Source organism: Pelodiscus sinensis, chromosome 1, assembly GCF_049634645.1.
Source record: "Pelodiscus sinensis isolate JC-2024 chromosome 1, ASM4963464v1, whole genome shotgun sequence".
Lineage (NCBI taxonomy): Eukaryota > Metazoa > Chordata > Testudines > Trionychidae > Pelodiscus > Pelodiscus sinensis.
In genome coordinates, this window is record NC_134711.1 from 176,319,565 (window position 1) to 176,331,421 (window position 11,857).

Below are 11,857 nucleotides of genomic sequence, written 5' to 3' on the forward strand. Positions count from 1 at the left end.
ACTAGGCTACCACTCTGAAGCTTTTAATGACTGTTACTCAAATAGTATTATTTAGTTATCTAGGCAACTGAAAAACTGGTACAGGTAGGCGTCTTAGTCTTTTTGTCATCAAAATAGCTTACAAGCCTAAGGAAAAACAATGTTTTTGTATTTTTTCAGTCTCAAGTTAATTCATTTAAAAGCCTTTAAACTCAAATATTTATTCTGGCAGCTGCAAATTAATATATGAAAGTAATTTAAGACCTATAGGAAAACTCAAAACCAGCAAAAATATTGCATGCACTTAAAAAATAAATTTAAACATAGTAAATATATTGTGAGATTGTATTATTTATTAAACTGATTATTACTGGACCTGTGCATTTTTACGTGTGTGTATACAAAGCCAGTTAAGACTTTGACATCAAAGAAGGGATTCTTTAGATTTGTCAAGTGTTCTATTTTTCTTTTTTTCAATTTTTTAATAGAAGCCAATGGAATTTAAAAACATGGATATCTTGAATTACATTCATAGGGTCACAGGAGCTTTTCTATTAGAAACAGTTTGCAATTATTAGTGACATTACTATAAGCCTACTACTGGTGTTAAATCAGCTTCTATTTAATATCTCACTTAATTTATCTGTTAGTGGACCAATTACTTGTGTATTGAGGCAGTTTGTTTCCTTCAGCGTCTCAAAAATTATTTTAGATCTTCACCTTCAAAGTTACAAGTCCCCTCCTTTTCTTGTCTTTGTTATCTTTCAGAGTATGTCTACACTGCAGAGTTTTTCCAGAAAAAAGGCTGTTTTTTCTGGAAAAACTACACTTACATCCACACTGTTATTGCATTCTTTCGACAGAAAGTCAAAAGAACGTAGGGGTTTTTCTGACAGACGTAAACCTCTCTTTATGAGGAAGAAGCCTTTTACTGAAATAGCTCTTTCGGAAAAAGGCATGTGTGGACGGAGAAGAGACGTTTGTTTTCTATAGAAGAGGCCTCCAGGAAAAAGCACAGGTGCCCTGTTGGCCACTCCATCCATAGTAATCACAACTTAAATGTGACATAGTGTCCAATCAATGTGGACACTATCTTTCAAAAAAGCAGATAGCAAAAGCGCATACAAAAAGCAATGTGGATGTTCTCTTTCAAAAGAAGTTTTTCCAGAAGATCTCGTCCGGAAAAGCTTCTTCCGAAAGAAGCCTGCAGTTTAGACATAGCCTCCGTTAGTTCATGCTCATTGTTTAACCTTTTGATGAAAAATTATTTTCCTTGTACATTCCAGCAAGCCTAAATTTCATCAAACCAATGATTGGGGGATTAGTTTGTCTTTATCAACAATAGATGTTGCAATTATAAGGTTTTTCTAGAGCTGCTCAATTTGTTCCTAAATTTGTTTTTTGATTAATGAAGACTACCTCAATCCACTGATAGTACAGGACCAGATTGATATCTGTCTTGGGCTATCACACAGGAAAATAAGTGTGTGCATGGCACTACTTTATCTACCTGAATGGGCTATCTCTATTGCAGTGTGTTGCAGAGAGCATCCTCTAAAATTTACCCCTTAGAGGTTTTATATGAATAGATACTGCACCCATATGTTTTTAAAAATCAATTTGGTTTTATATTATAAACAAGGTGAATGATTGTAGATAAATAATGACTTTCCCACATTTCTCACAGGAAACTGCCACTAAAAGAAGAAAATGGGAAAGAAGCTTTAAATCCAGAAACTATAGAAATCAAAGTTTCTAATGACATCATCCAGTCAAAAGAAGATGATAGCAAAGCATAGAAAGATGACTACAGCTGTCGGGGGGAAAAAAGCATTTGGATTGGAGTAACCCTGTGACCAAAACTCTACAGCTGACCTTAATTTCTTGGGCAACTTAAGCTTGGAATAGTTAGTACACCTGTACATAGGATCAAAGTACTTCTGTCTACAGTACCTCTCTATTTTGTTTTGTTAATGTTTTAGTATGTAGTTCTGGCTGACCACAGTCCCTTGGTATCAATCTGAATCTGCAAAAAAGTATGGTAATTTATTATATTACAAAAATGATCTATTTATAAAAACACTTTTACCAAGTTACCCCCAGCCACAGACAACGCAACAAATAGCTCCACATCCTACAAATCAAGCTAAATACATGAAAGAAAGTGCCATGTACTCCTGTATTTATTTTCATTGGTAATAGAGCAGAGGGTTTAGGTGGGCTTTAAAAGAAGGGGAAAAACAAACAATCTCAGTTAGAAACTTGAGACAGAGGGCTGGCAAAGGCTGAGTAGCCACCTCTGCTGCTTTTTGTCCTTTGACACAAAACAGAAACACTGACTATTAGATGGGAAGAGACCTGCACATTGGTTCTTAAATATATTACAAGGCTAATAAATATGATGTACAGATTTAAAATAAATATGGTTCAATATTTTTTAGAAAAAAAAAGGCCTCATCTGGACTACATGAATGTTTGACCCTGAAAGGCTACTGGATTTTCAGATATTCTGTGTTAATGTTTGAGAGATCATGTGTGAATTAAAATGTGGAAACATATTTTGTGTGTGAGAAGAACACTGATTTATGATAATAGCTTTTGGCTTCAAATGAAATCTTAAAATAAACATGAACTCAAATTAGTTGCCTCCATGTACTTATAAATATATATCATTCCTTCTTTTAACCACCTAGTCAAGGAATAAAGTGTTGCATTGCAGTATAACAAAGGAGTTGTTCACCTCCATCTTGTAGGCATGTTGTTAATCAGTTGTCCTTTAAGCAGCACTTGTTTTGTAGCTTAGAATTAATAATTGCATATCCTTTGTATTAAAAAAAAACACATCAAGAAAGGAGGAAGAGAAGAACTTTGACAACATGGGTTAAGAACATTATAAAACTGCTAAATTTGCAGTATACAATAGGTTAAATATTTTGAGCTTCACAGTCCAAGACAAGCACTCTTACTTATACCAGCTGTGAAAGTTATAAGCTATTATGATCAGATAATTTACAACTTTGGTGAAAAATTAATCCTCTTCTATTGATGATTGCTTTTACATTATTACCAGTTGGAGGAATAATATTTTGTGCTTAATCCAGACTTCAGTATCCATCACCTTTTACACTAATCAGGAGCTGACTGTGGAAGAGGCAGATCTATTCAGTGAACAAACACTATCTAAAATATCTGTTCCTCAGGGGCTGAGTTGTGGATCATACCATTGCAGAACTTCTCCACATCTGAATATAGACCTGTTTTATGAATTTTAGCTCTAATCAGTGGGTGACACCCACATAGCCCACCTCTATAGTTGGTTCATGGATATAGTATTTTGACTATTCATTTTCCCAGGTGAAGGTCATGCAACTTTTAATTGATATGTGGGTGATTACGGCAAGTCAGATGATTTTGTGGCCAAACAGACTACAATCATGTTTGGGAAATTAACTGGAATTTGGGAGAATGATTATTTAGCCTCCCTATTGGTTCAATCACTGATGTGTTTAGGGGAGCATCTGCTGGCATCCTTTCCTTAGGTTGCTTCTAAAACTGATGTATTACCCAAAGAAGACCCAAAAATTTTTTAGTTTTTTTTTCCTTAAAATACTCCTAGGTGGCCATCTAGTGGAGAATGCATAATGAGCCAAGAAGCCAGTGCAGACAATAGGGATGGTTGGAGAAGAGGGTTAAAAGAGAATCACGAGACAAGAAAGGGATAATTGAGGAATAGGGCAACTGTGAAAGATGCACTATGATTCTGCTGCAAGTCTCTCACTTTTAATGCTAACCCAAGGCCTCAAGGTCAAGGAAAGCTGAAGGGGGTACTCCTCAGAATCCTGCCTTGTTGCTGCGGTGCACTGAGCAGGTAGAAACACAATTAATAGACAGCCACTTGCCTGCTAATTTTCTCCTTCATTTCTTTCTGGAAGTGAGTAGTCAATGAGAATCCGGAGGAAGCTGAGTGGGACTGGCCCCTAGCTTGTAATTGACAGAGCCACTCCTCATACAGAACACAGTAGGGATGTAAACTCCCATTTAATTGGTTAACCAATTATGGGGAGGTGGAGTGAGGGAGCTGCTCCAGTCCAGCTAGTCTGGAATGTTCCCCACCCCCAAACACCACTTGGCTGGAGTGGCCCCAGCGCCGCGGCTGCTCTGGATGCAGCAGCAACCTCTCCCTGCACGGTGTGTGGGCCTGCTATAGACAGCAGTTGTTCTGGACAACAGAGCATCCCCTGTCTATGCTGGGTTCTCTGTGGTCTTGGAGCAGTCCCCTGTCAGTGGCAGGCTGGGAGCTGCTCCAGCCCCACCAGTTAACCCAGTTAATCATTCACATTCCTACCATGCAGTGAAAGTTTCTCCTACTGGAAAAATACTCAGAGCCAGAGTCCTCCTCCACTGATGTCCTTTTTTGTGTGTGTAAGCTAGAAACCAAGTAGTATCCTGAACAATTCAGGTAGCTTGAGGTAAAAGGAGAGGAAACAAGATTTGAGCAATTGTAGAAGAGAAGGTTGGGGTAGAGAGGAAAACAGTTAATCTCACTTGGACATGATGGCTACATCTAGACTGTCATGATTTTCCGCAAATGCTTTTAACGGAAGCACTTTTTGCAGAAAAGCATCCATACCAATCTAGACGCGGTTTTGTGCAAGAAAGCCCCGATCCCCATTTTCGCCATCGGTGCTTTTTTGCGCAAAACAATACCATGTTGTCTACACTGGCCCTCTTGCGCAAAAGCATTTGCGCAAGAGGGCTTTTGCCCGAACGGGAGCAGCATAGTATTTCTGCAAGAACACTGACAATCTTACATGAGATCGTCAGTGTTCTTGCAGAAATTCAAGTGGCCAGTGTAGACAGCTGGCAAGTTTTTCCGCAAAAGCGATTGCTTTTGCGGAAAAACTTGCCAGTCGAGACGCAGCCAGTTTGTGTAGTCTACTTTCTACACTGTCACTCTCCACAACAGCATTTTCTTTAGGCTCTTTCTGTCACTAGTACGCCAAATCCTGTCATCCTCACTCATGATGAGCAGACCCTCACTATGCAAAAAATATAGTGTGGAACTAATGGGACCAGTCACACAATAAGTTCCCTTTGCTCTGTATGCAAGGTTGATAGAATCCTGGCAACAGTTGCTTGCCAGTAGGTTATTTCACCCTGAAATATTGTGGCCTCTGTGGCTGCAAAGCCTAGGAAACTTTCATGTTCCTTCATCTGTGAAGACAAATTTTGCTTAGATATGGCTGTAAATTAGGAGGAAGGAGAGAAGTGAGGGGGGGAAATAAGTGCAAAGGGATTTGAAAATCTAAGAGGTCCATACAGCATGTTTATTATTGCTATGATTGTACTACACTTTAAATTAAAAAACCCCCTCTACAAACGTATTTTGTTATTCAGTATATTAATGGGAACTGAATAACTGCATGTTTGAATATACCAGATTTATTTTTTCTGAAGTTATGCCTCTTACCAGGGGTATTCTGTGATGGCCTTTGAATTACATGGAGTAAAACTAGTGAAGGACTATTCTAAGTATAGTCTTTGATTTGAAGTTTAAGAGGGTATCTCTTGCTCTTGGCATTGATGCCATGCAGGAGAAAGGCAAAACTGTACAAGTTTTTTTACAACATGAAAGAATGTACCAAAATATCTATCTTTGCTAATGTTTTCACATGAGGGACAGCTTGTAGTTTAAATTGTAAGATATGTGCAGAAATGGAATAACAGCATTTCTTTGTTTTTCTTTCGTATTCTAGACTGAAAATATATCTGTATAAATGTCACTTTTACTGTCTGAAAGTAATTTTAAGTGTTAGTATGAAATGACAGAAGAGTTGACTGAATATAACTATTGGTAAAATTAACCTGAATTGTTACACTGTTTTAGTTTGGGTTGGGGGCCAAGAAGTCACTTATATTTTTGACAGTTCTTGGAAGGTTAAATGAAACATGACAAAGACAATCTCTACTCAACAACAGATCAAGAGAAAAAGATTAAAAATGCTTAGATTTTTTTAAGTAGGAGATGCATTTTGATTTCTCATATTATTTTTTTAATTATTTCTGATTAACTTTTTGCAATTTAGCCTAAAATATATATTATGCAGAATATTTTTGTTGTTCTTTCCCCAACCCCAGTGATTTTTTTGGGGGGAGGGCCTGGGGCAGAAATATTTACTATTCTGGTGATGCTAATACCAGTTGTGAAAAAGCTGAATTTATTTAGGCCCTAATCTTGGGAGCTCCACTCATGCTGCACCCCATTTACTTCAACAGGGATGTGCAGAAGTAGAAGATTCTACTTGCTTGGAACAGTTAGGAGGATCAGGGCCTAATTTTTATTTTCTTTGTTACTATGTACAACTTTAGCATATGATAGTCATATAGAATGGTGGTTTTGACAACAGTTCATGACAGTAAATTCCATTTGACATCTCCCATCTTTGAACTGATAGTTATCTGAAAAGTGGCTTTCTTTTCATGATGATAATGAAATCGATCAGGTCCTTATTCATTAAGTGCCAATCATTGAACAGTAGTATTACAATCATGTCATTTTTTTCTGTTTCTTACAGCAGATAATCAAGATGTATTTGTGCCTTTGAATAGCATGTCACTCTGCTTTATTTAAAAAAAACAACCCTTCAGTAATTTGCCTAATAATCCCGTTTAGACGAATTGAAGTTTTACAGTGAAATAGTCCCCGCCTCAGAAATACAAAATGTATCTAAGTTAAGTGGGCAGATTTTTTTTTTCCAAATCACTATCATATTTAAAACCTCAAACCTATAAAAGATTTGGAGAGGTAGCACTTTTTTCCCCGGTTTTGATGGTACCATTTTAAAATGTATTTATTCTAGGTAGAGAAAGATGTGTTCATGATTCAGATAATGGAAGGAAATTCCTTGTGAATGGGTATTTTGAACAAATGCCTCAAGTTGAAACTTTTTTGAGATTCTTTTAGGGATTCTCCAAAATGTTATTTGTCCTCCCAGTGCCTCTAAAATCTTAACAGTTTCTTTCAGATCTGGAAGGAACTCTGGATTCTCTTCCCACCTTTTTACTTACAGTAAAACCATTGTCTGCAGAAAAGGTCATGGCTTCACTATCTGTGTTATAACTGTTACTGGAAATAACATATTTATTTATTTAGAGTATTTGATATAGGTATTAGGCAAAATTTACCCCTTTGTAGAAAACCACCACCAGACCTAGGTATTATATAGGCACACAGACCCTAATATTGCAGATTGATCTGAAGGGTTGTGGAGCAGAATACCTGTGTAGATAACTATTGTGTGAAATCTTGGCTTTATTGAAGTTAATGATAAAAATCCAATAAATTTCAGAGTTCCAGGATTTTATCTATTGACTTCAGTGGGCTCCACATATGTCCAAGGATCTTCCCACTTGACTCACCTTTGAGAATCAGATGTGAGGGTCTATCTACACTGAAATTAAAAAAACCCATGGCTGGCACATGACAGCTGACTTGGGCTTTCAAGACTTGGGGTAGGGGACCGAATAATTGCAATGTAGATCATAGAATCTTAGGACTGGAAGGGACCTTGAGAGGTTATCTTGTCCAATCCCCTGCACTAACGGTCGGATTACTACGTATTATCTAAACCATCTCCAACAGAAGTTTTCCTAATCTGCTTTTAAAAATCCCCAATAGTGGAGATGCCACAATCTCCCTAGGCAATTTACTCCGGTGCTTAACTACTCTGACTGAATTTTTTTTTCCTAATGTCAAACACAAACTTCCCGTGCTGTAATTTAAACCCATTGCTTCTTGTCCTTTCTTCAGAGGCTATGGGAAATAATTTTCTCTCTTCTCCTTTTAAACCCTTTTATGTAGTTGAAAGCTGATATCATGTGTCTGTTCAGTCTTGCCTTGTATGAGCTTGGGCTGGTAACTGGGCTCTAGGATGGGGGTGAGCAGATGGATCTAGTTCACAGATTTAGTCCTTGGGGCTGTCTCTAGACTACATGCCTCTGTCGTCAGAGGCATGTAGATTAGACACATAGGCAAAGTCAAATGAAGCAGTGATTTAAATGATCGCGGCTTCATTTACATTTACATGGCTGCCGCGCAGAGCCGACAAACAGCTGATCAGCTGTTTGTCTGCTCAGCGCGCTAGTCTGGACGCTCCCCTGCTGACATCAAAGCCCTTTGTCGGCAGCCCCGTTATTCCTCGTGGGATGAGGTTAACCGGGGCTGCCGACAAAGGGCTTTGATGTCGGCAGGGGAGTGTCCAGACTAGCGTGCTGAGCGGACAAACAGCTGATCAGCTGTTTGTCGGCTCAGTGCGGCAGCCATGTAAATGTAAATGAAGCCGCGATCATTTAAATCCGTCGACGGAGCCATGTAGTTTAGACGTACCCTGGAAGGCCTCCACCTCCATGGTTACACTGATACCTGCGGAGTTGCAGCTCTTGTTGGCCATGATTTGCAGCCAACCGGAGCTGCAATCCTCCAATACCTGCAGAGGTGCAGGTAAACATAGTGGCAGCGGCCTCCAGGTAATAACCCTGCAGGCTGAAGTTCTTTTATTGCCTATCCCTGCTCTAGGACCTTGAGACAAGGGTGAGTCCTAGAACTTGGTCTGCAGCTAAAGTCCAAATGTCTATGCCACAGTCAAACAACTCTTTAACTTGATCTCTGTGAACCAGTCGGCTGGCACATGCTAGTCATGGGTATGTAATTACAGTGTAGCCATACCATAGGGCACACATGAGCCTTTTACAGGTTCTCTTCATCGGGGATATTTTCCTTATTAGAAGATAGTACTGATCTTAGAATTGCATCACAATTTTATCCCATAATCTAGCATATTTTAAAAGTTAGTAAGGAGATGAAGAAATGTTTCTCTCTACGTAGCAAATGCCCTTTGTATAAAGGTAAAAGATAAAGTCTAACTAAGAATTTTTTTAACACTCAGTATGTTTTGCTGAAGTTTGTAGCAGTGCTAAGTGAACCCTAATCTACACTGGGAAGTTATTTCAAAATAGCACCCCTTCTTTTGAAATAATAAACACAGTGTCCACACTATCATTTTGAAATAATGAGCTGGTTATTTCGATATCTGCACTCCTGCTTTCCCCAGGGAATAACACTTATTTTGAAATTGTTATTTCAAATTTAGTTATTTTGAAAAAAAATCCTAGTGTAGACATACCCAGGAAAAGCACCATGGTTAAGTCAATATTTCTGTTTTGTTTTTAACGGTGCTATAAAGAAAAAAGTCCACACTGCACTGAAACATTTTTTTCAATGCTAATATAATTTCAAGGAAACATCTAATTAAATTGACTGCTTTGTGGGGAAAAAAAACAGGTTTTAAGGGATTTGCAAAAATGTCACCATACATGTCAATGAGCAATTCATACAAGATTTGATTTGACGCAAAGATAAATCTTTTCACTTACTGCAATGGGCTTTGGATAAGGGCCTTTAAAGTTCATAGTATACCAATGTATCTTTCCTCCTAAAAGGCATTGTGAGCCCAATGCTGTTTGTTTTTCAAACTTGGACATTGGCCTCTTTTTGCCCAAGATAATGAATTATAAATGTGGGCTGCCATATATGTATTGGCAGGTTTTAAGTCACAGGTGGGACTGGGGAAATGGCAGGTTATACTAATGCAGGGCAAGAAAGCTGACAAAAATAAGGAAAGTCAGGAAAAGAGACAGCATGTTTAAATACAGCGCTACTTAGAAGAAGAAGCAGCTGCTTGGGATTAGATGTTGCAGCTAGCTCGGATGATGGCAGAAAAAACAGAAGACGTCTCTGGACAAGTTAGCCTGGAACAGGGGAATTTTGAACTGTGAAGGGAGAATGTTAGGCCAGAGAGATCCTATAATTCTGCCATTTAGTTAGTCTACATTTAATAAAGAGAGAAATTGAAGTGTGGGGGGTGGAGTGGAATAACCCCTCAGAATTTATGTAAGTCAGTAACAAAAATAAAACAGTTTATTCCTTCAGGAAATGTCATTGCTAATGGTGTAGAGTTCTCGCTAAAAATACGTAAACTATTTAGACAAGATATTTTTAAAAAGAGCTGTCCTGCTACCATGAGCACTTGATATTTGTTTTGTATGCTGTGTACAGTATAAGTTAAGGGATACCATATATTGTTTTTGTTATTCCACATGTTGTCAACAGCCCATTTATGCTATATACCATCTGAATTATATATTGAAGAGTTAGCTACCACTGGGGCTAGTTTGTTAATTGTTTCTAAATCTTATGTCCTTCTGAAATGCTGTAAATATATATATCTAAACTGTAAAAATAATAATAATAATAATAATAATACTGCAAATGCTGAAGTTTTGTATTTATGAAAGACATAGAAAGTATGGCTTAAAGTATATCAATTATTTGTCACTCTTCACCATTTGTATATTAATAGTAAAGATACTTTTACTTTCATGAAGTGTTGCATTTTACATTTACTTTTTGCTAAATGTTTACTGCTAGCAATGGGCAGATGCAGGATGAATTCAAGGACATTCACCTTTTCAGAACATTTTAAACCCTACACTCTTTTGGAAATGAACCAAAACTGTTAATTATTGACAAAAATAAGAGAGATAATTTATTCCTCCTTGTTACAGTGCTAAAAGATGCTCAAGTAAATTTACAGTGTACGATACTCCTTTATCTCTAATACAGCATTGATTAATATTATTACCGTAACACCAAGCATGGGACCCCTCTATGCTAGGCACTATTGAAAAAAAGCAGCCTTGTCCCAGAGAGCATACTTTTAAAAAGTGCTTAGGCACCTAATAGGCAGACAAATACCTAAGTTAGGCATTACAGGCATTTTTAAACCTGCTGCTAAGGTGCTGCCTAATCCCTGGTGCCTGTGATCCCATAAGTGCCTGTCTTTTGGCCTGTTGGCACCTAAAAGTCAGCATCCTAAGCCTCATCAGCTCCTTGGCATTGCTGCTGCCCCACTGCAAATGATCACAGCCATAGTATCTGTGGCTTATACTTAAGAACAGCGATAGGCTCAGCTATCAGTACATCTGCAGCCACCAACTCTTAGTCAAGCTCTGAGACGGCAAACATTTAAACATGTGCTGACTGAATAAACATTGAGATCACCAACATATGCAAAGTTAAGCACTGGGGCCCCCGCTTTGCCACGGCGCATGTGCAGTGACGCCATGCGCATGCGTGGTGGTGCCACGGCACATGCGCGGGGCTTTTTGAAGCGCGGGGCCCGGGGCGGCCGCCCCGTTCGCCCTGCCCTATATCCGCCTCTGGTTAAGCATCTCTCTGTTTAAAGGAACCGGGCCCAAAGAGATAAGTTGGACAAAGGGGAAAGTATTATTATCTTCATTGTACACATAAGACACTGAGGCCCAGAGGCCAAGATTCAATCACATATAAGCATGTGCATGCACCTACTTTTTCGAAAAAAAGGATTTAAAACACTGCTTAATGTTACTTGTGTACATGAATACCTGATCTGGGATCAGAAATGTAAGATGACTTGACAAAGTCATAAAGGAAGTTTGTAGCCCAGCCAGAAATTGAAGCCAGATAACCTGCATCACAATCAGTGCAGTGCTTTAACCATAGGACAAGACTTCTCCTCCTCTGAAGCCCAAAGGAAAATGTAGAACTGTTTCCATTATTAATATTATATTGCTGCTGTATGACAGCTGTATAAATAGCACCAGCTTTTCAGTTCTGATCTCATATTCCATGCCTTTGTAGCTCTCAAACCTTTTACACATGTTAAAATGGTAGGTGTAGGGAGATTGGATGGCTTCTTTCATGAATGACTGAGTACTACTTAAGAGAAGGCTGTCACATATTCTGACAAGAACAATTTCCTCGGCTGTGTTACTTGACACT

At 38.4% G+C, this 11,857-nt stretch overlaps 1 protein-coding gene across 1 annotated transcript in view; it reads left to right on the forward strand.

The window, feature by feature from the left end:
- Nucleotides 1-8,092, forward strand: part of NCAM2 (neural cell adhesion molecule 2) — a 547,839-nt gene extending 539,747 nt beyond the window's left edge. Inside the window, exon 18 of the mRNA XM_006128839.4 lies at nt 1,667-8,092. Coding sequence (XP_006128901.1) covers nt 1,667-1,778 — 112 coding nt within the window. The 3' untranslated portion in view covers nt 1,779-8,092. The remainder of the gene's footprint in view (nt 1-1,666) is intronic.
- The last annotated feature ends 3,765 nt before the right edge of the window (nt 8,093-11,857 follow it).